This window comes from Taudactylus pleione, unplaced genomic scaffold (assembly GCF_031769625.1).
Source record: "Taudactylus pleione unplaced genomic scaffold, aTauple2 ptg000377l, whole genome shotgun sequence".
Classification (NCBI taxonomy): Eukaryota; Metazoa; Chordata; class Amphibia; order Anura; family Myobatrachidae; genus Taudactylus; species Taudactylus pleione.
In genome coordinates this window covers 2,280,018-2,306,903 of record NW_028284778.1, presented here as the reverse complement: position 1 = coordinate 2,306,903, position 26,886 = coordinate 2,280,018, and the positions used below count along the sequence as shown (strand labels likewise).

Here is a 26,886-nt window from a genome sequence, read left to right as displayed (position 1 = left end):
AGGCTTTGCAGGCTTTCAGTGATTGGCCGCCCAGCGCAAAGGCTGCAGGGAAGAGGAGGCACACAGAGGATGATCTGCAAAGGAGAAACGTACTGTGCAGTGCAGCTCCTCTGTGATCAAAAGGGATCATCTTAACAGATGAATAAGGTAAGACACACAGTAGTGCACCTATTTTGTTATCAATAAAAATCTACTAAATTAAAGGCACCAGGGTCTATTACTTTGAATGTGTGTATGTATGTATATATATATATGTATATATATATATATATATATATAGTGTGTTTATATATATATTATGTATATATGTTTATATATATATATAATGTGTATACTATACGTATGTGTGTGCATGTATATGTGTATTTATATTTATACACACACACAGCAGGGAATGTTTGGGGCGGCACTCATGGCATATATAAAAAACAACCTATCTAGTGCAACATTTCACTTCCTAACATAACTCGATAAAGACTAAAACGAACTAGATAGGTTGTTTTTTATATATACGCCATGAGTGCTGCCAACCATTCCCTGCTATGTATTGCTTAATAGTATAGATGTCACCTGGGCTATATTTATCCCAGGTGCCATCCATAATGTTATATCTTACATTATATATATATTGCAGAAGAAGATACCAGTACTCCAAATATATTATACTAATGACTGATGACACTATGAGGTGGGTTGAGGGGGTAGGGAGCTTGTGGATGGGAGGGCGGGAGAAGGGGGGTTGAGGGATATTGAGGGGGGGGCCCTGCCCATTTTGTCAGTCCTGGGCCCCACAATTTCTGATGGCAGCCCTGCTTAAGCCCGGGGCTATGCCTCACACCCCTGTACAGTGGATCCGTGGTTGATAGTAGTTTGGTAAAAGTTAGATTTACAGTAATATTATCCTTTACAGGAGGACTATAGGTCCCAGCAAGACTCCCCCACATGCCGGTACTTGGAGAACCACAAGTAGAGTAGCATACGTGATTTGTGGAATGGGACTGAGGCCCTCATTCAGAGCTGCTCGTTCGTTATGAGCGATGTTCGCTCATCTGCACATGCGTACGGATTGTAATACGCATACCCGAACCAGTCAGTGCGGACGAAAATCGTTTGTTCGCTAAATAGCGAATGCCTGCTATTTTGAGTGACAGGAGGAGGCGTATGTGGGTGGTAACGGGAAGGTGCTTGAAAACGGGGAGTGGGGATCAGAACGCAGGCATGCTTAAAGGTCAAAACGGGCGTTTTAAGGGAGTGCATAATTAATACAGCAGCGTCATTGACCACGTCACTTGGTTTTTTGTTAATCAGAACTGCTCGCAAAATAGCGGTAGGAAAAACCAGCCACAAGAATAGCGAGCAGTTCATACGCTGTTCGATGTACTCGATTAATCTAATAAATAGCGGACATGACGCGGGGTGCGAGCGGCCAGGGGGCGTCTTTTTCAATACTACAACCGCATGTTTTGTTCGCTCGTTCAGACTTAGAGGCGTGAACAGACCGCAATGAGCGAACGGTTCATTTGAATAACCACCCCTTTTTTTGGAACCAATGGCCGCAAATAGCGTCCGGCTCTGAATCAGGGCCTGATATCATACGAGTAAACATTTCATAGATACCACCAGCAGCAATTTACTTGTTCAGCTGTGATGCAATATACAGTATGTAGTAATTTACTAATGTCTCCAAGATGTAAAACTGGGGCATATCTGCTGAGAATTAAATGCATCTAATATAATAATGGATCACTTCCCATTATGGTCAGTTGGCTCCTGTGCCTATAATGTGTACATTTCGTGTTTTCTATCCAGTGCTTCCCTGCACTCAGATAATGAATTATAACATGGTACTTGCGTTAATATTATTAGTACTATGAAATTAAAACAAATATTGTTTAGCTAAAAAATATATGTATGACAACTGTTTTATCGTATTTATAACATGTTCATCTACAAATGCATCATTAAATGGTTATTATGCTGATGAATACCGGGGCGGTACCTTAAAAAATAAACTAAATGCATTTTAGAATTCTCTGTTTCAAGTAAATATTTATAAGGGAAGAATTAAAAATGTAGAATCAATTTTATAAGAAAATATAATAAACCATTTTCAAGAACATCTCATTAAAGCTCATGTTACTGGCCTGATTGTTGGCAAACAGAGCTGAGTTGTTGAACTTAAAGTGAACGGGGTCACCAATACTGGCCAGAGGGCAGGGGATGTCAGCAGCTTTTATGGCCTCTTGTCCTGGAGGTTTTCCGCCATCTTAGAAGTTGATCAGGATCAGTATGTTGTCACTGATATCTTTCCCAAAGATAGACAAATAACCTTACAGTTTTACATGTCCCATTAAGTCTTCTTAGACATGATCTGACATTTCACAAAACCTACTGAATTTGTGACACTCAAACTTAGTAAAGAAATTAATTTCTGATCATTAAGGCTTAATCCTTAATGGATGTGTTCCTTGCATAATACAGATATGGTATGCATCACACCCTGTGGTTTACTGCAGATTCAGCACTCTCACAAAGTGAGATTGCTGTCACTCACAAAATGGTGGAGCTGCTAATTCACAAAATTGTGATGTTCATTGGAATAAACACATGCAGTCTATGCAACTGAGGTCTGTGCAGAAAGGCATGGAGAGGGCGAAGATTAAGCAGTAGAGATGGGGGGGAAACCAAAATGATTCAGATGGGTAGAAAACAGTGGTGCGGATATGGGGGGGAAGTGATGTAGATGGGTGGAAAACAGTTGTGCAGATTGGGAAGACAGCAGCATGGATGGGGGGGAGACCAAGTGGTACAGCTTGGGGGGGCAGAGTGACATGTATGGAGTGCTACAGAGTGGCATGGACCCGGGAAGACAGAGCAGCGCAGATGGGTAAAGACAGATTGGGAAGCTGAATGTGTAATCTAAATGAGATAGATGTATGGAGTGAGAAGGATGTTGAAACCCAGTGGGATTGTTGTAGTGACCAAATGGGAAGATTGTGGGCACTGAGTGGGATGTGTGTGCCACATAACTGCTCAGTCCTTAGTTGCATAGACTGCATGTGTGTATTCCAATAAGTACACAATTGTGTGAATTAGCAGCTCCACCATTTTGGGAGTGACAGCAATCTCACTCTGTAGTTAACCACGGGGTGTGATGGCATACCATATCTGTATTGCACAAGGAACACGTCCATTAAGGCTTCAGCCTTAAGTATTCACAGCCTTTGCTCAATACTTTGTTGATGCAACTTTGGCAGCAATTACAGCCTCAAGTCTTTTTGATTATGATGCCACAAGCTTGGAACACCTACAGTATCTTTGGGCAGTTTCACCCATTCCTCTTTGCAGCACCTCAAGATCCATCAGGTTGGATGGGAAGCATCGGTGCACAGCCATTTTCAGATCTCTAGAGAGATGTTCTATTGGATTCAAGTCTGGGCTCTGGCTGGGCCACTCAAGGACATTCACAGAGTTATCCTGAAGCCACTCCTTTGATATCTTGGCTGTGTGCTTAGGGTCGTTGTCCTGCTAAAAGATGAACTGTCGCTCCAGGTCAAGAGCGCTCTGGAGCAGGATTTCATCCAGGATGTCTCTGTAAATTGCTGCATTCATCTTTCCCTCTATCCTGACTAGTCTCCCAGTTCCTGCCACTGAAAAACATCCCCACAACATGATGCTGCCACCACCATGCTTCACTGTAATGATGGTATTGGCCTGGTGATGAGCGTTGCCTGGTTGCCTCCAAACATAATGCCTGGCATTCACACCAAAGCGTTCAATCTTTGTCTCATCAGACCAGAGAATTTTGTTTCTTATGGTCTGAATGTCCTTCAGGTGCATTTTTTCAAACTCCAGGCAGGCTGCCATGTGCTTTTTACTAAGTGGCTTACCCACTATACCATACAGGCCTGATTGGTGGATTGCTGCAGAGATGGTTGTCCTTCTGGAAGGTTCTCCTCTCTCCATAGAGGAATGCTGTAGCTCTGACAGCAGAGTGACCATCGGGTTCTTGGTCACCTCCCTGACTAGGGCCCTTCACCCCCGATCGCTCAGTTTAGATGGTTGGCCAACTCTAGGAAGAGTCTTGGTGGTTCCGAACTTCTCCTATTTACGGATGATGGAGGCCACTGTGCTCATTGGGACCTTCAAATCAGCAGATATTTTTTCTGTACCCTTCCCCGGATTTGTGCCTTGAGACAATCCTGTCTTGAAGGTCTACAGACAATTTCTTGGACTTCATGCTTGGTTTGTGCTCTGACATACACTGTCAAGTGTCAAGAAAGGGTGTATGCCTTTCAAAATCATGTCCAATCAACTGAAGTTACCACAGGTGGACTCCAATTAAGCTGTAGAAACAGCTCAAGGATGATCAGTGAAAACAGGATGCACCTGAGCTCAATTTTGAGCTTCATGGCAAAGGCTGTTTGCACCCAAGGCATTAACCCTGGCTGCTAGTCAGCCCAGCCCATTGATCTCTGGGGAGCTGAGGACCCCCCAATAAGGGGTCCCCCTCTCCAGCATACCCCAGGCCTGGGCTGACAGCCCGGGGCTATCCCTGGCACCCAACTGTCCGCACCATTGGGGGTGAGAGCTTTAATTCAAATGGTTTAAAATTACATATTTTTCAGGTAAAATAAGTGTGTTACAGCAAATATTCTTTCCCAAGCATTATTTGTTTTAAATGGTATTGATTATATATTTTTTAAATGATCTATTGGCTTGTTACAATAATGGTTCAGTCCATTACAGTTGGTTCATTCCAAAGTTAGAAATATACCAGTTTCTATTTTTTAATCACTCTTTCCAGCAGCATCATCAGCAGCAGCAGGCGGAGGAGCAGGAGAGAGAATATTACCTGTCAAGGAATTACGCACCTGAATCTGGAGAAGGAAGAAGACACCTGACACAGATAATAGTATCCTAATAATTTGATTGTTTATTATCATATAGAAATTTCTGTTTTTTTAAATGGAGCTCTTTCCGGCTCAAGTGTGGGAATTCATGTTTGCAGCATGTGTTCAAGCGAGTAGGCTGCAGTTTAGGGCGCAGATGAGTATTGCAGCCACTCCTGATGAATCAGCTGTGAATGTGGGTATTTCTGCAGGTGCACCTGAAAGTAATCCATCTTCCTCGGATGTTGCGAGAATCCCAAGGCCATGTCTATATAGGCAAAGACGGTTGTTGGATGGGATTCGTGAGGATGAAGTGATAAAATGTTATCGCCTCTCCTCTGCTGCCATTTACCAGCTGTATGAACTGCTGGAGATGGATCTTGAACCGCGTGTTCCTACGAACAGAGCAGTCCCAGGCTTGGCAAAACTGCTAGCCACACTCCATTTTTTGGCGTCGGGAACATTCCAACCGACCCTGGCGATAATTTCTGGCTTTTCACAAGCCACTTTTTCTCGCTGTTTGTCACAGGTCCTCTGGCAATGCGGAAACATGTTTCTGAGTTTGTAAATTTTCCTCAGACAGAACATGAATGGAATGCCGTGGGATGAATCCCCAATGTTTTGGGTGCAATAGGTTGCACCCATATTGCTCTCATGGCCCCCCACCAAATGGAAGAGATTTTTCGGAATCAAAAATCTTTCCATTCTCTAAATGTATAAATGATTTGTGATTCAAAAATGTGTTTCATGCGGTGTTTGCTAGCATGCCAGGGGCTTCTCATGAATCTTTTATTTTGCAGCAATCTAGCCTCTTTGAGATGTTTCAACAACAACAGATGCCTCATGGATGGCTGATTGGTAAGTAAATAATTTAAATATCTTTTAATATTTTAAAATTTTCTTTTCAATGTTTAAAATATATATTTTTTTTAATTTAGGCGATCAAGGATATGGAAGTTTTCCCTGGCTGCTAACTCCACTGGCTAATCCTGACACCCCTGCAGAACACAGGTTTCAGGCAGCTCACATTAGGACTATTGGAGTGATAGAACGCTCCTTTGGTCTGCTTAAAACCCACTTTCGTTGTCTTGACAGGTCAGGGGGTATGTTGCTGTATTCGCCAACAAAGGTTTGCAATATAATTATTGCTTGTACAATTTTACATAACATTTGTATTGCAAACCGTTTGGAGGCCGAGATTGATCCATTGATCAGTCTCGATTCTGACCTGTCTCCTGCAGTGGTTGATGATGCTGGCCTTGGGCAAAGCACTCGCCGTGATCTGATAGCATCATTTTTTCAATGTAAGTTTGTAGAACATTTATTAATCAATGTTAAACCCACTTCCCAGATTTGTTTTTCATGTTTTTTTTATTTTCCTTTCAATAGAACATCAACATTGAATCACCAATCATTGAAGTTTTGGCCTCTACTGGAACAGTTTAAGTATTCATAAAGTTTAAACACCATTTTAGATAAGTGTTACATGTGTTGCAAGTGTTTTGGTCAAGTTGGATCACTTTTTCATTGTTATATGTTTGTTTTTTATAGTATTAGTTGTCTAGTTTTTATTTTTCAGTGTAAACATTAGTAGTTGTTCTTGCATAATCAAGTCCCTTAACCTCCTGGATCTCCAATGGACAGCTGAGCAGTGGGGCGATGTGCTAGCCATCCCCAAAAAACCATGTAAGTATCAGCAAACCTCATTGCTGGTGTCATGTAACCTGTCTCTTTCCCTCCCCTCCTGATTCTAAACTTTTCCCTGGAGCAGAGCTGATAGCTTGAAAACCTGCACATGCTAATCACCTTTCTTCTTTTCTCCCTCATAGGGCAATTGACCGGACCTTTTTTGGACATCCAGGATGCAGATTAGCCCCATCCTCGTGGATCTCCAATGGACAGCTGAGCAGCGGGGCGATGTGCTAGCCATCCCAAAAACCATGTAAGTTAATTGTAAGTAATTAATTTTGAAATGATTTAAAATAAAACCAATGTAAGAACATTATTTTTTTTTTCAAAAATCTGTTTTAAACAGAAATGTTTCATACTGGGAATGTTTTTTTAACAATAACTTCTTGGCCATTTATATATTAATTGTTTTTTAGTTTAATTTTTTATCTTTAAACATGTCAAACTTTTTATGGTGATTTTTTTTCTTGCATTCAAATAAACAACTTTGCCATCTTCTTTTTAACTGGAACATTTGAAACCTATAAGACAAGGAAAAATTAAAAAATTTAAAACAAATAATTTTTCAAACCGCATAAACCCTAATTTAACTCCTATTAAGATTATTTCTCTGTTGAAGTAGTAAATGTTTATAATTAACTTGCATATTAAATTTAAAGAAAATATCATATATACATGGGTGCCAATCAGCTGAACGAATGTAGCGGGGTGGGGTCCTTACCAATTACGCGTGCGCCAAGAACCAATCCAGCCTCACAGATCTCAGGCTGCTCCCCCACTGGCTCTCATGTCAAAAATGCCCATTATGCAGTGCCCCCTGTATTTGTGCCTTTTATATAGTGCCCCCTGGCTGAAGTAGTGCCCCTATGTAGCGCCCCCAGACTGGCCCCTTATGCAGTGCCCCCAAACTTAAATAGTGCCCCTTAGGCAGTGCCCCCAGACTGGTCCTGGCCCCAGCCCAACACTTACCTTTACTTGCTCGATGCTCATGCTCCCACTGCCACTGCCTCGCTCTGACTGGATCTAACTAGGTCCAGCAGGCGTGCAGGGCAAGCTCCTGATGTCACGGGTGTCGTCTCCTGTGTAGTGCATCACTGGGAATGCTTGCCTCTGAAACGATAAGAGGCTTCTTTAGCCTCTGGTCACTTCAGAGGCCAAGCTTCTACAGTGGTGGATGGCGGGGGAAAGCAGCAGGTGGTAGGCTGTTTCTGCCGAGCGAGGCATCCGCAGAAAACAACCCGAGGAGAACACTGCCTTGCCAGGATTAGATGGTCGGGAAGGCGGCGTTTGGAATTCCCTCTGTTGGCTACCCTACTGCATCCCCATATGTTCTATGTCCCATATGTCCAATAATTAAGATAATCAGTTACTAAATAAATATACATGCAAACAGTAATTTCTTATTTAAACATGGATTTTTACCCGTTTAATTAACGCTAATAAACTGATTAGGCAAAAGGCATCGTAGCGGGGATTACTTCGGATTCAACAATCAATTCATTTTCCGAGAGAAGACGTCTCCGTGTTATGGAAGTTTTCAACAATGAACCTGACTGAATTTGATTTGGTAGATTGGTTAGGCTTTGAATTGGATTTAGAATATTTGGTGGACCAACAACATGGTCTAATTTGTTGGATGGAAATAATTCAGAATGAGTTTGTGAAAAATAATCTTGCCTCATGACTGGTGTTCTCAATAATGAGCTTGAAAAATCAGGAACATAACTACTTATTGGTGTGTTTCGACGGACAATCTGATCCTCCATTAAGAACTTTATTCCAGATGACATAGTAAAGCAGAAGACAGAACCTCTTGTTGTTCCAAAATTTTCTCAAAGGTCTTCGACATTTTTAAAAGTTCACTATTCATTGCACTTGCTACTTTTAGGGATTCTCTATGATGCTGATCTATTTGTATACATGTAGTTTGGATTTCTTCATGATGTACTCGACTAATACTTTTCAAAGCATTTTTAACCTGGATTAATGCTTCAGTTATAACTTGTAAATCACCCTCAACTCGGAGATGATAATCTTCTTGTTGATCATTCATAGACTTCGCAAAATCTGTGATTGCATCAAATGGAGTATTAACCTGTTTGTTCACCCAGTGCTTGTGGTCTATTTGCAGGGGTAGACCTTACCATTAGATTTCTAAAATCTTTTGCCAGAATTTTAAAAGCAAGAATAGATCCTAGAAAAAGTAAACTACATTAAATGAAAATTTCTCTAAATTTTCCAAATTTACCTAACATACATAAATAACTAACTACCTGGAGTAACAGAAGCTGGTGAAAAAGTCAAGGATCCCACTTCAATTTCCGAATCTTTATAGAAATATAAATTAAAATTTTTATTGTAAAACGCATTTATTAGCATAGTGCATTTTTCAATATTCAACCTTCACATACCAGGTGAAATATCTCCAACATCTCCAACATCAGGAATAAGTGGAGTTATAGGTCTTTGTTCATCCATTTGCATAATAATATTTTTTTGAAACTGTTGAAATAAAAAAGGTTTAACATTAGCAACATTTAAATGAAATAAAATGTAAAAAAAAAAAGTAGTTAAAATAAACATACTTTCTGATGCTCTAGGATTGGCCTCGAATATCTCAGAACCACTATTCTCCAGATCTATAATGTTTTAAACTTTTTAGAAAAAAGTTTAAAATTGTAGCAAATATATATATATATATATATAAAAAATAAATAATTAATACACTTACATGGTGACGATATTGAAAAATGCTCAAAAAGATTTTCCGGGGAGTCAACTTCAATTTGCAATTCCTGACCTATGAAGATTAATTGATTTTGTTCAAAATAAAGTATACCTTACTTAAGCATACCCATTACAATTTTATACATATGTTGTCTTTTTGAATTATTTGGTTCAGTGGAGGAATTTATATTTTCTCCAGTTTGTATGACTTCAAGCATTGAAATCGGTAAAGATGAAATAGCCGTTTGGGGCAAAGATTCATTTGTTAGTGTCACTACAGGATTATCATTTAAAACGCTTTTCAATCCTTTGTTAGATGAAGTTTTTCCAGCTGGAGTTGTTTCTTTTCGGGAGGCTTGAGAAGTTGTTTTCTTACCTTTTTTAAAATTAAAAAAATAATTATAATCTGTTCATGGTCAATACCGTACATATTTTATTTATACTGTCCAATAAACATACCTGCTATTACTCTTTTAGGACCTCCAGAAACAATCCCTGTAGATGTGGTGGCTCGTTGTGAATCATCTTGCATCTGGATCTGTGTTTGTTTATGCAATGTTTGGACAACTGCCCCACAAAAAAAAATAAAAGTACATTTACATACATATCTTCAAAAAATAAGCTGATATAAATATATATACACAAGCTTCAAAACCTTCCAATGGAATGGTTGATTGGTTTGTAGTATCAATACTTCCAAGTACTCCCTCAACCAGGACTGGAGAAAGATGTTTCCTTAATTTCTCTTCCCAAACATTAAAGATTATATTTAATGGTGGCCCACCACCAGTTCCACGTTGGCGATTTGAAATTTTGGCAATTTTTTTCTTTGCACTACGTTTGCAGTCATGAAATCACTTTTTACAATGCTTTATCATGCGTGGTTGCACAGCGATAGAACTAATTTGGTCTGCTATATTTTGCCATATTGCAGTTTTACGCCTTCCTGGGGTACTTTGTGCTCTTTTACCAAAGAGACTGTGGTATGATTCTAGTACCATCGTAACCAGTAAATCACTCTCTTTAAAACTGAACTGGATATTCCTAGGAAGAGACCCATCTTCTCCATCTGAACAATCACCATCATCATATCTGTCTTCTTGTTTTCTTTTGTCTGGAACCTTTCAAAAATTTTTTTAAAAAAATTGACATTAATACATTTGTATTTATTTATTTATATATATCAATACATATCAATATACACATATATATATATATCAATATATCTAAATCTATATTTATCTATCTATCTATATATATATATATATATATATATACATATATATATATATATGATACAGATACTGATCACAGCGCTGCACACAACAGATATATAGTCCCAGAGTATCGTCTCTATGTTGCAACTCCACTTTATGACACTACTCCCAATTCAAAAGGCGACTGCTCGATGTTCTTGTTGGAGTGTCCATGCCATCTTAAATATATAGGGAAGACAAAAAGGAATGTCCAACTCAGGATACAAGAGCATGTTAGGGCCATTAAGAACAAAGGGGTTAACCATTCTGTACCAAAACATTTTTTAAAGTGTCACAATGGGGACCCAATAGGTCTGAAATATAAAGCAATTGAGTATGTACAATTGAATGAATGAGGGGGTGACAGAGATAAAAAAAAATGTCACAATGCGAGATGTTTTGGATATTTACTTTAAATACAATGGCTCCCTGTGGTCTAAATGAAAGCTATGAGTTGACACCCTTTTTATGATTTTTATGAATTTTTTATAAAAAAATGTTATGCTATCATGTGATTTAATATATGTATTTTTAAGCTAAAGTAATCCTTTTTTAAAAAAATATATATTTTATCATATATTATATATATATATTATATATATTTTTTTATATATTAGCTTGTATCTAATGGCACTTTATGATAATAATTATATTGGGTCTTGGAAAATGCAATGTTAAGGTATACAGTTAATTTATTTATAATATGTAATGCTGCCTGATAGAAATATGAAACCTCCATTTATTATACCCAGGAATCGCAATATTGAATGTAGAATTAAACTACAACAAAATGGCGTCCGCCATACAAACATGATGTACTCCAAAAAAATGGCCACCGGCTGCTATGTAATAGTAGATAGTGACTGAGTGTCACTAGAGCACGCACCGCTGAGATGGGCAGTGCACGAGAGGAAGGAGAAGTAGAGAGAGGTCAGATGGGAACCTCCGCGATATTAGGCTATCCCGCGCATGCGCGGTTGGGTCTAAGATGGCGGCGCCCATCGGAAATCCATTCTGACCATGTATGGTCTTTAGGTAATTAAAGATATGGGTATAAAAATGGGGATAAGGTTCTCTCATGTTATCCTCCTGACGAAGTCTGGCTATTTGAGCACAGTGGATGAAACGCATTGAGGAAAGGGCTACCTACGCTTATTGACTTTGGCCAGTCACCAGATAAGCTTTCTGATTTTTTTTTTAAATGTAAATGTTTCTATATATGTGTGCTCACATGTGTGTAATAAAAATTTGTGTTTATTGTTACACTATGAGAGTATTCTTTCTCTCTCCCTATACACACTGGGTTCAGTGAGACACTGTGGATTGACGTATATTGATCCATTTTTGGTGGACCAGAAGCGACATCCCGATAAAGACCATACAATATAGGCCTATATTTAAGGGCAATACGGTACGCACAATATATATGTGTGCTGCGTGGAACCAACTTCCATAAAAACGTTATTACACTATGAGGCGCTTGTTTCCATCTTTTTTATATTTTTAAGAATCATTGAGGACTGTACAACAAAGGCCACAATGGGGGAACCTCGAGCCACCTTTTGAATTGGGAGTAGTGTCATAAAGTAGAGTTGCAACACAGAGACGATACTCTGGGACTATATATCTGTTGGGTGCAGCGCTGTGATCAGTATCTGTATGATATTATTTTGTGATTTTGTTGTTTGACTGATTGGCTGCTCACTATACTAATGTTTATTTCATCTGAAAAATATGTTTAGTGGAAGTGTTCGAGGTGACAATAGAACAGGTATATGTAAGAGAATTTTTAATGAGAATCAGGATATAGATCTTCCAAACCCAGATCAGAGCCTGGATGACCTGTTCTGGGATGTGGAAAGATCATTAAATAAAGAAATACGAGTGTGTTGGGATATAGCCATTTTGGAGCCATACGTCACAGTGGGGCGTATACCAAGGGGTCTGAGAATAGTAAAAAGACCAACATTTGGCTTAGATAATGAAATGTTTCAAAAAGAATGGGATAAGATATTACACGAAAGTTCCCTTAAACTTATGAAACTTATAGTAAAAGAGAAAAAAACAAGTTTAGAGGCAATTGAGAGAGAAATTAAAAGTAAAGAGATCTTATTGGAACCAAAAAAAAATGATGAGAATTTTAAATCTAATCTATTGGTTCTTAATAAGAAATTGGCCAAAGTAGAAGTAGAGGTTATACAGACTAAAGAGAGAAAATTTCTTAGAGATAAGGCAGACTATACTAATAACAGAATTCAGGATTGGAGCAAAAATAGACAACTTTTGCCCACTAGATATGTTCAAGACCACTCCAACATTAATCAAAATAATAAAAAATTATATGTCCCTACTAATAGGAATGAATGGGTACATAGACCGCAGAAATCTAAACGCTATAAACCTACTAGCAATATCACAAAGAGACCTATGTATCTTCCACAAAGTAATAGATACTCGACGCTTAATAGAATTGATTCAGAGGAAGAAAGCGATTGTCAGACACCACCCCTAACTACACACCCTCGGGAGAGATACACCAAGTACCTATTCAAAGAGTAATCTGTGAAGGCGTCGCCATTAAAAAGAAGATATCGAGGAGAAGAGGAACAAGAGGAGGAAGAAAGAAACCAAAAAAGAAGGAACCTGATATAATCAGTAATGAGACCCTCCGGAAACAAGGCATTTTCAACCTTTCTAAACAATTATCGAAAACAGAAGTTTCACTTTTGAAAAAAGGCTTCTCTTTTGCTCCAACGTCCAAAATGAACAAGTTTCAGATATTTGTCGATTTGAATAAATTTACGAGGAATTTGACTTTAAAACGGCATTTTATGAAAAAAGAATCAAGCGTTATAAAGAACTATGAGGAAATATCTAAATGAGGATTGAAACCCCCGTCTAAATATTATCCTCTGGAATCTAGGAGTACTCAGATAGAGACTTTCTATGAGTTAGTTAAAAAATAATTTAATGAATTAGAGGATAATAATTTGAAGAAATTCAATATGACTAACTTTGAAAAGGAAGCTCTAAAAAAACTTAAAAGTAATGAACAACTTATATTTAAATCAGCGGATAAAGGAGGAGGATTGGTAATATTAAATAGGTAGGATTATATTAAAGAAACAAATAGATTATTAGGTGATGTGGTTTCATACAGAAAATTGGAACAAGACCCCACCTTGACATTTGTGGAGGAACTTCGCTGCATTTTGGTAGAAGCTATGCGCAAAGGCATCATCATTAAAAATGAGTATCAATTTATTATTAAAAACAATCCGGTAATCCCTATCTTTTACCAATTGCCAAAAATACATAAGGATATGCATAATCCACCGGGGCGCCCAATAGTGGCTGGCATTGATTCTCTGACGTCCGGATGTTTGGAATATGTAGAGAAATTTTTGAACAAATATGTACAGGCATTAAAGTCCTTTGTAAAAGACACAACTGCCATCTTACAGATTTTGGAGAAAATGCAATGGCAGCCTATATATAAATGGGCTACAATCGATGTACAATCGCTATATACATCTATTCCACACGAGAAGGGGGTACAAAGCTGTCGGGAATTTCTGGATAAAGATGAGAATCTTGAATTGGAGCATAAAGATTTTATATGTCTTTTAATCAAATTCATTTTAACTCATAATTATTTTACATTTTTGGAGAATTTTTTTATTCAAATAGAAGGAACAGTGATGGGGATAGTATTTGCTACCAGCTTCACCAATTTGCATATGGGGAGCTGGGAGGAGAAGTACATCTATGGAGATCACAGGTTTAAGATTCAATTGGTGGTGTATGCAAGGTATATAGATGACTTCTTAGCAGTATGGAACGATACAGAAGGGGAATTCAATGAATTTATGGAGTATTTGAGAATGAACGAATATAATTTGTCATTCACATCTAAGTTCAGTCATGATGAAATAGAATATTTGGATCTAGTGTTAAGTAGCAAGGGCCAAGAAATTACAAGCCGTAACTTTATCAAGCATGTAGACTTGAATAGCTATGTGCATTATAGGAGTGGCCATGCAAATCACTGGAAAACGAATATACCATATTCTCAGTTTTGCCGCATACGAAGAAACTGTATGGATGATCACACTTGTCAACAACAAATAGAAATTTTCTCGGATAGATTTAGGGAAAAGCAATATCCGGAAGATACTATACAGAGAGCGAAAAATAAGTTAGGGGAGTGAAAAGAGAAACTCTATTACAATATAAAAAGAAAGAGAACAGTGGAAGAAATGTGGTTTTTGTTACACAGTACAATAACAAGGAGAAAGAAATAAAAAATATTTTAAATAAACACTGGGAAATTTTAAAAAGTGACCCCATCCTAAATCAAGTGTTACCAGTTAAACCCATGGTAGCATTTAGAAAGGCAAGAAATCTAAAGAATCATCTAGCACCAAGCACTTTAAGGCCCTTAGGGAAAAGCACTATGCACTTTCTTAAAAATAATGGCTTTTTTAAGTGCACAAGTTGTAACGTGCAAATTTGTTGATAATAATCATATTTCTTTTTTTAATTATGATGATACAATATCTTATAATATAAAAAGTAAAATGAATTGCCTTTCTTCTTGGGTTATATATATGTTGGAGTGTCCATGCCATCTTAAATATATAGGGAAGACAAAAAGGAATGTCAAACTCAGGATACAAGAGCATGTTAGTGCCATTAAGAACAAAGGGGTTAACCATTCTGTACCAAAACATTTTTTAAAGTGTCACAATGGGGACCCAATAGGTCTGAAATATAAAGCAATTGAGTATGTACAATTGAATGAACGAGGGGGTGACAGAGATAAAAAAATGTCACAACGTGAGATGTTTTGGATATTTTCTTTAAATACAATGGCTCCCTGTGGTCTAAATGAAAGCTATGAGTTGACACCCTTTTTATGATTTTTATAAATTTTTTATAAAAATTTTTTATGCTATCATGTGATTTAATATATGTATTTTTAAGCTAAAGTAACCTTTTTAACAATTATTTATATTTTATCATATATTATAGATATATATTTTTTATATTAGCTTGTATCTAATGGCATTTTATGATAATAACTATATTGGGTCTTGGAAAATGCAATGTTAAGGTATACAGTTAATTTATTTATAATATGTAATGCTGCCTGATAGAAATATGAAACCTCCATTTATTATACCCAGGAATCGCAATATTGAATGTAGAATTAAACTACAACAAAATGGCGTCCGCCATACAAACATGATGTACTCCAAAAAAATGGCCACCGGCTGCTATGTAATAGCAGGTAGTGACTGAGTGTCACTAGAGCATGCACCGCTGAGAAGGGCAGTGCACGAGAGGAAGGAGAAGTAGAGAGAGGTCAGATGGGAACCTCCGCGATATTAGGCTATCCCGCGCATGCGCGGTTGGATCTAAGATGGCGGTGCCCATCGGAAATCCGTTCTGACCATGTATGGTCTTTAGGTAATTAAAGATATCAGTATAAAAATGGGGATAAGGTTCTCTCATGTTATCCTACTGATGAAGTCCGGCTATTTGAGCACGGTGGATGAAACGCATTGAGGAAAGGACTACCTACGCTTACTGACTTTGGCCAGTCACCAGATAAGCTTTCTGAATTTTTTTTAAATGTAATTGTTTCTATATATGTGTGCTCACGTGTGTGTAATAAAAATTTGTGTTTATTGCTACACTATGAGAGTATTCTTTCTCTCTTCCTATACACACTGGGTTCAGTGAGACACTTTGGATTGACGTATATTGATCCATTTTTGGGGGACCAGAAGCGACATCCCGATAAAGACCATACAATATAGGCCTATATTTAAGGGCAATACGGTACGCGCAATATATATGTGTGCTGCGTGGAACCAACTTCCATAAAAACGTTATTACACTATGAGGCGCTTGTTTCCATCTTTTATATATATATATATATATATATATATATATATATAGTGTAGGGAATGTAGAGGTGCACTGATTTGTAAAATAACACTCCAAGCAATTAAATGCGGCATATAAATAGAAAGATTAATTCTTTATCCACATGTGACACACCTTAAATAATAATTAAGTGGCTGCTCCCAATTAGTGGTAGGGATTGGTACCCAAAGTGAATATAAAGAAATGAAAAAAGAAAGTGCCTACTAGTGTCTAAAAAATATATAAATGAACCACAGGTGAGACCAAAAAATGAGGATTAATTCACTACTTATCTGGTAAAGAATTCTTCGGTCATATGACCATTGGGAGAAATATATGGAAAAAACAAAAAAAGAACCAACATAGTGTGTATTGTACCGCACTGTATGTTATTATATAGAACACAAGGAAAACTTAAATTAGACCCTTTTTTATGGGAAACAATCTTTTCCCAAATATAGCTCAATCAAGAGGTCATAATAGGTTTTTCAATATTAAAAGTTTTTAATAACACAGTGATATGAAATGGTAAAAAAACACACGTACAAGAAAAATAAATATTATATGCTTATCTGTCCATTCAAGGAGGATCAAGGTACAGAAAAACCCAAGGTACAGCAAACCCAACGCGTTTCGTCTCTAGGACTTCATCAAGGGGATATAGACTATATGATGAGAAGCTGTATTTATACCTTAGTAGAATTAGAAATGAGAATCACATGTGTAAAACAATTGTGATGTCACTTCCTGTGACTAAATCTCATCAAGACTGAATAAAGTTAAAAATAGGATATTATATATAACTATGAGACCATCTAGAGTAACTGATACATACACAAATACAAATAAAATAAAAATAGAGCAGAATAAATCAGAATAAATGAAGATTAACCACTAAACATTCCACTTCCGGTATCGGACTGCCGGTGGAACGCAGGTGGCACGCAAACACGTCATTTCCGGCATCAAAAAATCTCCAGAGGGATGTTAATTACGTCCAGAGTCTATCACATATCCACACAAGGACACTGGAGCATACACCGTACGAGGTGTGGAACGCAAGCCCACATGTGTCCACGTCATATCCAGTGACAGGTCACTATAAAGGCGGATCCATAACCATTCCTCATCCTTTCCGGCATCAGGTGTTTTGGTGGAACGCAAATATTATCTAGAGTGAGTCGCTGGTGGAACGCACCGCCATCTTTGACAGACATCATCATTGCCTGTACCTGATCTCGTCCTTTCCGGCATCGAATCTCATAGTGGCACAATATACTTATTCCAATCTTTTATATCAGAGTCAATTGAAGAACTCCACCATAATACATAAGGCAATAAAGTATTCCTTTAAATACATGGCAGTCTCTTTTTTTTTATGCGGACTGTGAATTCACTTAAAGGCATAGGACCTCTGTATTTCATTTTTATAAAAGGGCAAAGATCACCTAAAAACAAACAATGCATTAGAATATAATACAAAAATATATATAAAAACCATGAATACATCAATTAAAACAAATAATGGGACATAAATATTAAAATATATGAGGAATCAAGATGGCAAACCTTAAAACCAGAGAAATAGAAGGGCAGCAGTAAAAGATAAAAAAAGATATCATAAAAAAGGTGCTATCTCAAAATATTCATTAAAACCAAGTGGAGAGAGTGTCCGTAGCTCATATATTCAGAACATCTCTCTTTTAGATAATTTATTCAAAATATTGCCTCCTCTTTCTCCAGGTTTTACTAGTTCAATAGCTTTAAAAGTCAAAAATTCTGGGTCAGAGCGATGTTTAGATACTGCATGACTGATGTCTTTATTTTTTATATTTCGCACATGTTCTTGGATGCGCAATTTCAAATTTCTCTTATATAGTCCCAAAAAGTAACTGGATGGCACTCACACAATCTCAGAAAGTGGTATGTTCAAATATGCCACAGGGCAATGTTTCGAGGTGCAACCCTCTTTTTCAAGCTTCCAGCATAGCCACAAAGACAGATCTGTCATTGTGGCAATGCTGGAGGCTTGAAAAAGAGGGTTGAACTGTACATAGCACAGCAGTGTGTCTGAATTTAACAAAAATGGCCAACAGGGGAAACTCCCCCAATCCTTTGGGGAGACCGGAGCCATCAGCCATCACTGATGGCTCCGCCACCAGCCCCTTTGCAGGCCACGTGATGTCACACCAGTCTGGCAGCTGCATATGTATATGCATAACACAGCTTCTACTCTGGCTGCTTTATGTGTGCATCTGTAAACACCAGGATTGAAAATGGTTGCAAGAACAATATTTTCATTTTTTTTAGATTATTCTGACACTACTTAATTTGATGACTCCTCGTTCAATTATATTGATGACAATCATGGGCATATTAATATATATCCATATAAAAACAAAAAAAAATATATATATATACAAACAAAAAATGTAATATTTTTAATACACATTTTAAAAACATAAAGCAAAACTATTTTTGGAAAATTTTTTTTTTTAAACATGCCATAGACAAAATCAATCATGTACCTACGGTTTTTGTTAACATGCAAGGGGAATAATATATATTTACCCAGCCCCAAAGCCACCTCTACCTCGTGCAAAAGGCTGATGCTTATCAGTGGGCGTAGCAGCCAATGATAGTCTGGATGCTGAAACTGAAACAACGCCATTGCACCATCAATGATGTGTGTGTTAAAAGAACTGTCGCCTCTAGGCACTGCCTATCATAGGCCCGCCTCACACCCTTTGCTTAGGGGCTATGGGGACAGCGCTCAGGTTGAAGGAAGGGGCATGGCTTGGCAGCAAAAGATGGTACTGGTGCAGGGAAGCCAACTGTATTGCTGACCATATAACTGGCATAGCATACTAATCAGTGTTCTCCCCAGGTTGTTTTTTCTGTCAGTGCATCTCCCAGCAGACACAGACTACCTACTATCACTTGCACGTCATGACGTCACCCGCAATGTGAGGAACCTGCCCTGCGCACCTGCTGGATCTAGTTAGATCCAGTCAGAGCAAGGCAGCAGCAGTGGGAGTGGGAGTGCTGAGCAGCATATTAAGGTAAGTTCTGGCCTGGGGCTGGGCTGGGACCCATCTGGGGACATTGCATAATGGGGCAAGTCTGGGTGCACTGCATAAGGGGCCAGCCTTTAGGTACTGCATAATGGGGCCAGTCTAGGGACACTGCATAAGGGGCCAGCCTTTAGGTACTGCATAATGGGGCCAGTCTAGGGACACTGCATAATGGGGCCAGTCTGGGCACACTGCATAATGGGGCCAGTCTGGGGGCACTGCATAATGGGGCCAGTCTGGGGGCACTGCATAAGGGGCCAGTCTGGGGGCACTGCATAAGGGGCCAGCCTTTAGGTACTGCATAATGGGGCCAGTCTAGGGACACTGCATAATGGGGCCAGTCTGGGCACACTGCATAATGGGGCCAGTCTAGGGACACTGCATAATGTGGCCAGTCTGGGGGCACTGCATAAGGGGCAAAACAAAACTACAGGAGGCAATGCATAAGGGCACTTCTAAGGTCGGGGTTTAAAACATTTTTTTTATTGCGAAGGCCCCACCTGGCTACTTCTTGATACCACACGGCTGGCAAAATTTTCTGGGGAGAACACTGCTAATGAAGCACTAGGATCAACCATCTGACCATATGTGGCGTTTCCCACGAGGCTGTTTCTGCCTGCTGCCATGCCCTGCCCTCTTTTGAAAGGGCAGGAAGAACATTCCCATCCAGTGTGGCACCCCGCTCGTTCATCCACAATGTCATACACACCATACAGCACGAGGATCAGCCCTAGTTACACCACTGAATATATCTATCTAGCTGACTAACACACATCACACATGTGGCTCCCAGCAAAACAGACAAAATAACCTAAAACAAAATAAAAATACACTTTTGGATTCCCATTGCAAAAATAAACAAACAACATAAAGCAGGATGAACACAACTTAAACCTGCTAGACACACAAGTAAATCATATAACATTAGACCAGCAATTAAAATCAGTTACAGTCCACTCACCTGTACCTAGAAACCGCTGTTTCTTCCTCTTCTCTTGGTCAGGAGGAGGAGGATGGTAAACCTCATCTTCATCTGATGCCGGAGAGGTGGATTGCTGCTGAGTTGCCATAGCCATCTCCTACTGCAGAGACTGACGCACCTCGAATTTGCTTAAATACTGGCAAAGAGAGCGCCAAATTCTCCCTGTGGAGAGAAATTATACAATTCCCGCCCTCGCCAAACGTTGTTGATTTCGCATTCGACATAGGCGAATTTATGGGAAATTGAATAAGGCGAATAAAAAAAAAATCGCATTTTTAGGAGGCGAACATGGCACAATACAGTACAATAATTTGTCAAAGCAAATGCAGTACATTAATTGTAATTATATGACCCAGAGTGGGTGCTATTATTTTGTAGCAATAATTATTTTGGGTTGAGCGTTTGGGTGTGGGGCGTCCAGAGTGGCTCTGGCTGGGCCTTTTTCAGGGCATCACCACTTAATTCACATAGATATTTTTTCATCACCTTTATATTTGTTTGTCTATTATTTATGTAATTTTAATTCTTTCCTATTATATTAACACTTATTGTTTATCTTGACACATCTATACTTTACACTTCACTATCACCTTTCTTCCATTTTCCGTGTGATGCCCTGGGAGTAGTCCTTGGCTGGATTCTTTTGGGCTGCCCTGCACCTCGGATGTGAACCCCTTAATGTTAGGGATGCCGGTATAGAGGAGCCTTGACGCTGGCCCGGCGCTTAATCATATATTTACAAATGTATGCAACCAATACCTCTGAATTTCTATTATCATGTACGATTCAATTATTTTTGCTAATATTGCTGCAGTGTGCTGGACGGAATCCTTATTTTCTATGGTGCTCCAACCAATCAGCTACTAAGTGTCGTGTGTTTGAAAAATGACAGTTAGGAGTACATTAATTGTAATTATATGACCCAGAATGGGTGCTACTATTTTTATTTTTATTTTTGCTATCCTGTAGAATCACAAGGAAAGTTCACTTTTGCAATTAATGCTGGGCATATACTGACAGATAAAATGCCTTTCAGACCGATAGCTTGTATCCCAGCAGATATTGTGGTCATACACTGGGGTCTATTCACTAAGCCTTGGAGAGAGATAAAGTGGAAAGATAAAGTACCAACCAATCAGCTGCTGTCATTTTTCAAACACAATCTGCAATGTGACAGTTAGAAGGTGATTTCACCAGCTAATCAGGATTTTCAGTTTTGTCGCTCACATACATAGTACAATTATCTGGGCAATCAGCTGTTATGAAATAGATCACCCAGATAATTGTATAGTGTATGACCAGCATTACCTTTTTTAACTAAGTATAGTTGAAGAAAATATAAGCCTTGGTATAATGTAAGAAATACCACTAACAAACTAATCATTCAAATTTGAGTGAAGAAAGGTACAGTACTGCAATTATACTTTTTATAAAGTGCTTGTAAGTTATGGTGGGTGGTAATAAAGATAATGAAGACCTATAAGGCCTGGGAAAATCTAGTTCAGTATGGCGCACAGCAGGACTCCCCTCACTGAGTCACAGAGCTCACAATCACTATGACTGGGCACCTCACTCACTGTTGGAGGAATAAGACTGAAAAGCAGATTTAGCAAGGTTGTAAAATTTCAATAAATCACCAGATTTTTCTTTTTGACCTGAAGGGTGAAAACCCAAAGTGCTGATGAGGTGTGATGGTTTGCAAATCCCTAAATTACATGTGGATACAGTGCCATCTACAGTATTGTCCCTGCAGCTTAGTCAGCAGGGCTGTAACTAGGGTAGTGCAACCAGTGCAGGGCAGGGGGCGCTGTTTGCGTCTGTCAATTTTCTTGTTTATTTTATCATTCTCACTTGTAGCTTCCTCTTCTTTTATACCCAGCATCTCCTTCCCTCTCCTATCTCTTTCCTGGCTCTTCCCCATGAGGCCATGGCCCTTTTTCAGGTGCACTATCTTATGTCTCTATTTAAAAAAGTGAAGGGGGGGGGCAATGCTCTCTCTGGCACAGGGCACCAAAAAGTCTATTTATGACTCTGCAGTCAAGTAATACTTATTTAGACTCTAATGCCACTTTTCAGCAGCTGAGCCTTAGTCCTCTAAACCCATTTTTCCTAATATTAAGGTCAATGGGGATTGGTGCACACTGATTGTCTTTCACAAAAGACAGAGATCAAACATGGAAACCTTTGCTCAACCTTTGCTCAAAACTTCTAGAGAAGATTGTCTACGTTCACCTTACTACATACCTAGCTTTTCATTATCTTCTCATCCCATCCCTACTCCACTGCCCTCATCATGGTAACCACTGACCTTCTCATGGCCAAATCTAAGGCTCACTTCTCTCTCCTCATCCTCCTTGATCTGTTTCCTGCCTTTAAGACTGTAAAACACCCTTTCTTCCTTTATATTCTCCATTATTTTGGCCTCCGTGAATCTGTCCTCTCTTGGTTCTCAAACAAATAATTTTCAATCTTTACCTTTAACTCTGCCTCCCCCTGATTTCCTCTATGTGTATGTATCCCCCATGGATCTGTTCTTGTCTCCATTCTCTTCAGACTCTACACCTCCTTCCTTGGAAATCTCATCAGCTCCTTTGGCCTCCAATACCACCTTTATGACCATGACACTTAAATGTATCTCTCCTCCCGTGACTTTTCCCTCTTTGTTCTCTCTCACATCTATAACTGTCTTCTACCACCTCCTCTTGGATGTCCCAACACTTCCTTAAACTTAACATTTTCCAGACTTAACTCTGCATTTTCCCCATCCCGGTGTCTGCCTCTTTCCTACTCCATTGGTAACATTCAGGCCATCTCTGACATGCCTGAACAATGCCCCCTGCTCTGCGGTGCTTTGTGCCATGGAACAGGTCGCACTAATCTAGTTACGGCCCTGTTACAATGTCTCTGAACATACACCACTGGAGGCAGCAGTGACGCAGGACTACTGACCATTTGGACATAAGGGTAAGTTGTCAGACCAGAGGGTACGGGATCCAACTCCTACAGAGCAAAACAACTCAAAGACTATAAACAGTGGCGGGCTGGGCCGGGGGGGCAGGGTGCCATGTGCCCCCGGGCCACAGCACCATGCGGGCCGCGGGCCGCGGGCAGTCTATGTCTCTGTGACAAAGCTGCCTGCACCACACGTGTAGTGCTGACCGGATGGAGTTCGATCAGCACTACACAGTGACTGATAAACACACAGCCGCCGGTGCTGGCAGCTGTGTTTGTTTTGAGTAGCAGCCAATGAGAGTCTGTCAGACTCTCACTGACTGCTGCTGGTCCCACTGCCGGAGCCGCTCCATCTTCCGGGTCCTGCAGTGGGTAATGGGAGAGACGTCAGGACGTCATGACGCCTCTCCCATAATGCAGAGCGGGCCGGCCTGGGAGGATAGATGGAGGAGCAGATGGTGGTGGTGGGAGCGGGAGCGGGGATTCAGGTAAGTGTTTTTTGTTTTTTTTATTACCTGTGTCTACTGGGGCGGGACACTAGTGGGGCACTACAAGGGGGAGACCACTACTGGGGGCCCTACAAGAGGGGAGACCACTACTGGGGACACTACAAGGTGGGGGACTACTACTGGGGGCACTACAAGGGGGAGAATACTACTGGGGGCACTACAAGGGTGGGGGACTACTACTGGGGGCACTACAAGGGGGCCTACTACTACTAGGGGCACTACAAGAGGGGAGACCACTACTGGGGACACTACAAGATGGGGGACTACTACTGGGGGCACTACAAGGGGGAGATCACTACTGGGGGCACTACAAGGGTGGGGGACTACTACTGGGGGCACTACAAGGGGGGACTACCTCTACTGGGGGCACTACAAGTGGGGACTACTACTAGGGGCACTACAAGGGAGGAGACCTCTACTAGGGGCCCTACAAGAGGGGAGATCACTACTGGGGGCACTACAAGGGTGGGGGACTACTACTGGGGGCACTACAAGGGGGAGATCACTACTGTGGGCACTACAAGGGGGGACTACTACTGGGGGCACTACAAGCTGGGGACTACTACTACTGGGGGCACTGCAAGGGGGGACTGCTACTAGGGTCACTACAAGGGGGGAACTACTACTAGGGGCACTACAAGGGGAGGGGACTACTACAAGGGGCACTGCATAGGGGGGAGGGGACTACTACTAGGGGCACTGCATAGGGGGAGGGGACTACCACTGGGGCATTGCATAGGAGGGAGGGGACTACCACTAGGGGCACTGCATCGGGGGGACCACTGCTGGGGGCTCTATAGAAAGGGCAATACTGGGGGTACTGCATAGGGGGGAGACTACAACTGGGGCCACTATTTAAGGGGCACTGCATAAGGGTTACCACTATTGGGAGCACTGCATGGGGGGTGGACTGCTACTGGGGGTACTATATAAGGGGTACTGCATAAGGGGTACCACTACTGGGGGCACTGCACAGGGGGGACCACTACTGGGGGCACTATATAAGGGGCTTACTATTGGGGGCACAAGGGGCACTGCACAGGGGGGTCCACTACTGGGGGGACTGTATAAGGGACACTGCATAGAGGGGATCACTACTGGGGGCACTACTGGAGGCCTGCATAAGGGGGTCCTCTCCTGGGGCACAGGGGGGCACTGCATATGGGCACCACTACAGAGGGCTGCCCCTAATCTTTATTTTTACTTTACATTAAACCCATATGGACCTGCCTCCTCCCTGGAACACTTGAGGGGGTGCGCGCCATAGCACACATGTGCTCCGGGCACCCTGGCTACACGCTACTTCTCTGCCAGGGCTGCCTGCATGTATTTGCCCCCCAGGCTAAAAGTTGCCAGCCAGCCCCTGACTATTAATATATATTTGCATCATGTTAAAGATTAATACTTTATATTGACATAGGCCTGTAAGGTTTTTATTTCAATTTTATAATAAAGGATCATTGTGACTACCCTTATATCCTAGTTATCCTCAATAAAAACATCAATTTGTTTTTTCCACTCTATATGCATAATCATTTACGAATACTGTGACCATTTACATATTTTATCAGGGGTATCATTGATTCCCATTTTTACTGAAGCACAGGCATCTATATATAATCTAAGCATGTAGAATGTAAGCTCTCAGGCAGGGCTCTGTTCCCTCTCGTTCTTCAACATGCACTAATCTTACCTCCAGGGCTTCTTGTCTTTTGTCGCCTTCATTGACTCTGAGTGCTCACCCATATGATGGTAACAGGATTACTGAGAGATGTTGTGCCTCCCCTGTCACTCATCACTGTCAGCTGACTGTAGGTATTGTGTGTTGCCCTCCCCTCCCACTGTACATTGCTATGAAAAATATGTTGTAATTTTTTTTTAGCATCAAGAAGGATTTCAGTTTCAATGGCAATTTAAAAAATTACTCAGTGAGTTGCAGGAATGTCCTTACAACCTCACCATTATTAGATTAACATACCTTGGTCAAATCCTGAGTAACGAGTTGGTATATGAACACAGAGGAGAAAAAAAATTATTCCTTAACCAAACAAGCTTTCTGTAAACATGTTTAACTCTTTTTTGACTCTCTTTATGATTTAAATGCGTACTGTTATTGTCAGGTTGTGGCCCCGAATTGGCCACCTCTCACCTATGTACCAGTGTCTTCGATCTCTTCGGTGATCAGATGCCAGGTGCGTGGGTGATTAGTGGACTGAGTATTCTTCCCAGGGTCTGCTAGGTCTTCCATACTGTGTCTCCATGTCACCATCGCGTTCATGGGCGCAGCCATGTTGGTCTGTGTCATCTGATTAGGCCCCTCCAATGGTAGTCTTGCAGTCACTCAGCTGATCTCTGCATCCAATGACCAGCTACCTAAGGATATTTAAGTCCGGCTTTGTGAACAGGAAATTGCCTGTGCAACTTTGCTTCTCTAGTGACTATTTGCTGAGACTGCATCCTAGTCTCCACACTATTCTTTAGTGTTATCTATCAGAAACCATTTATTGTGTTACCCATCGCTTTTTAGCATCTTTATACCCAGTTACCTATCCTTAGCACTTCAGCGTCAGGATCACCGGGGCTGTTACCCATCACCATTTAGTGTCTGGATACAGTACCTATTTACCTATCCTTTGCTATACAGCGTCAGGATCACTGGAGCTGTTACCCATCACTATTCAGCATCTGGATACATAGTTACCTATCCTTTGCTATATAGCATCAGGATCACCGGAGCTGTTACCCATCGCTATTCAGCATCAAGATTCCCAGTGTCTGATTCATCATAGCAGATACTCCTCCAGTACATTTCTAGTTCTGTACCTTGTCTTCTTGCAGATACAGTGCCTACTCTAGGGGCCGTGACGTCTT

At 40.3% G+C, this 26,886-nt stretch overlaps 2 protein-coding genes and 1 long non-coding RNA gene across 4 annotated transcripts in view; 1 reads left to right on the top strand and 2 right to left on the bottom strand.

Moving 5' to 3' along the window:
* The window catches only part of LOC148508013 (uncharacterized), an 81,987-nt gene extending 71,751 nt beyond the window's left edge, over positions 1-10,236 (top strand). Inside the window, exons 2-6 of one of the 2 annotated variants that reach the window (XR_015869626.1) lie at positions 4,808-5,750; positions 5,831-6,196; positions 6,282-6,578; positions 6,722-6,834; positions 8,034-10,236. The gene's annotated coding sequence lies outside the window, so the exon portion shown is untranslated. Of the gene's footprint in view, positions 1-4,807; positions 5,751-5,830; positions 6,197-6,281; positions 6,579-6,721; positions 6,846-8,033 lie in introns of both variants that reach the window. The other variant, XR_015869627.1, reaches the window with a different exon arrangement.
* Positions 6,938-25,739, bottom strand: LOC148508011 (uncharacterized). Its single transcript, XM_088445152.1, has 5 exons — positions 25,709-25,739; positions 10,390-10,429; positions 9,768-9,875; positions 8,993-9,684; positions 6,938-7,102 (listed from the first exon to the last, which is right to left on the bottom strand). The coding sequence occupies exons 3-4, from the start codon at positions 9,838-9,840 to the stop codon at positions 9,422-9,424; spliced, it is 336 nt and encodes a 111-aa protein (XP_088301278.1). The 5' UTR covers positions 9,841-9,875; positions 10,390-10,429; positions 25,709-25,739; the 3' UTR covers positions 6,938-7,102; positions 8,993-9,421.
* On the bottom strand, positions 16,983-20,760 carry LOC148508012 (uncharacterized). The gene is made up of 2 exons (XR_015869628.1): positions 20,534-20,760; positions 16,983-17,946 (listed from the first exon to the last, which is right to left on the bottom strand). It is a non-coding gene; the product is annotated as an uncharacterized LOC148508012 (long non-coding RNA).
* Positions 25,740-26,886: the final 1,147 nt, after the last annotated feature.